This window comes from Galeopterus variegatus, unplaced genomic scaffold (assembly GCF_000696425.1).
Source record: "Galeopterus variegatus unplaced genomic scaffold, G_variegatus-3.0.2 Scaffold6725, whole genome shotgun sequence".
Classification (NCBI taxonomy): Eukaryota; Metazoa; Chordata; class Mammalia; order Dermoptera; family Cynocephalidae; genus Galeopterus; species Galeopterus variegatus.
In genome coordinates, this window is record NW_007732836.1 from 106,518 (window position 1) to 107,667 (window position 1,150).

Here is a 1,150-nt window from a genome sequence, read left to right on the forward strand (position 1 = left end):
TGAACTCCAGAGGGAAAGTCACGGACCTATCAAGGGCACCGATCAGCTCCCTCAGGGCTCCCGAGGCTGCTGACCCTGCAGACACAGAGAAATATAAAATAAGCTAGAACCCCTGCCCTTGCCACCAATTACTCACCCCCTTTGGGTCCTAGGAAGATCCTGAGAAAACTGCTTAGTCCAATACAGAGGTTTCCCTGGGAAACCTTTCAGAACCTCACTCACACGAAAGCATTGAGACCGGAACTTTCTGCCTAAAAGGGATGATTGCAGGTGCCCACACCCCATTCCCAGAGATCTCTGGCTGAAAAGACCAAGCTCTGAGATAGACCAGAAAGCCCAGCTCCATCCTTGATGGGTTCCTGTGAGGGGACAAGTGGGGAAGTTACTGTCCAAGTGTCTCATAGGATTGCCAGATTGCTCCTGAGAGAGCTGAGTTTGAAGCTGACGACGAAGGCCTGCTTGACCTGGGGACAATGGTTTGCAAGCATGTATCAGGACATTGGGAGGTGAGCTACATGTTCCTAATGGTAGTGATAGCTGAGAAGTTGGAGGATGACTTACCCTTCTATTTTATGATAGATGAGAGTGAATTCAAGGTTATCCCCATATGGGGTTCTCATTTACTTGCATTCTAGTATGATTTACCAAGAGAGAAGGAAAAGGGTAAGTGACAGGGAGCTCTGTAATTTGTCCAAGCCAGCTCATGCTTCTCATCACAAACTATTAGGAACTGTGGTAGGGTTGTACTTCCCTCATTTCACTCCAGAAAGCATGACTTGCAAACAACCATCAGTGGTTATGTGGCTCCAGTTGAAAAACAGTTAAGAATGACGGCTAAAGAAACTTCCAGAAATGGCCATGTCCAGTAAACAAGTGTGGAGAATGAGTCATTTCAACCTATTAAAATCTGAGGGACAGACTCTGGGGATAGAACAGAGCAGTAAGAGAATTTAGATTGAGACTAACAAATTAAAAGTACCTACTGTGATCTTGCTGAACTCTTAAAACAACTTTTAGAGGAAGAGATTTTATATCCACATTACAGATCAGGAACCTGAGGCACAATGGGGTTAAGTGACTTACTCAATCTTCCTGGTCAGTAAGTGGCAGAGCCCACATCAGTACCCACAGGATCAAGACCTTAAAGGGC

The 1,150-nt window shown here is 45.7% G+C and overlaps 1 protein-coding gene across 1 annotated transcript in view; it reads right to left on the reverse strand.

Annotated features, from left to right (window-relative positions):
- SLAMF7 (SLAM family member 7) overlaps positions 1 to 1,150 on the reverse strand; it is an 8,043-nt gene that overhangs the window by 6,592 nt on the left and 301 nt on the right. Inside the window, exon 2 of the mRNA XM_008591178.1 lies at positions 27 to 103. Within this exon, the coding sequence (XP_008589400.1) occupies positions 27 to 103 (77 nt within the window). The remainder of the gene's footprint in view (positions 1 to 26; positions 104 to 1,150) is intronic.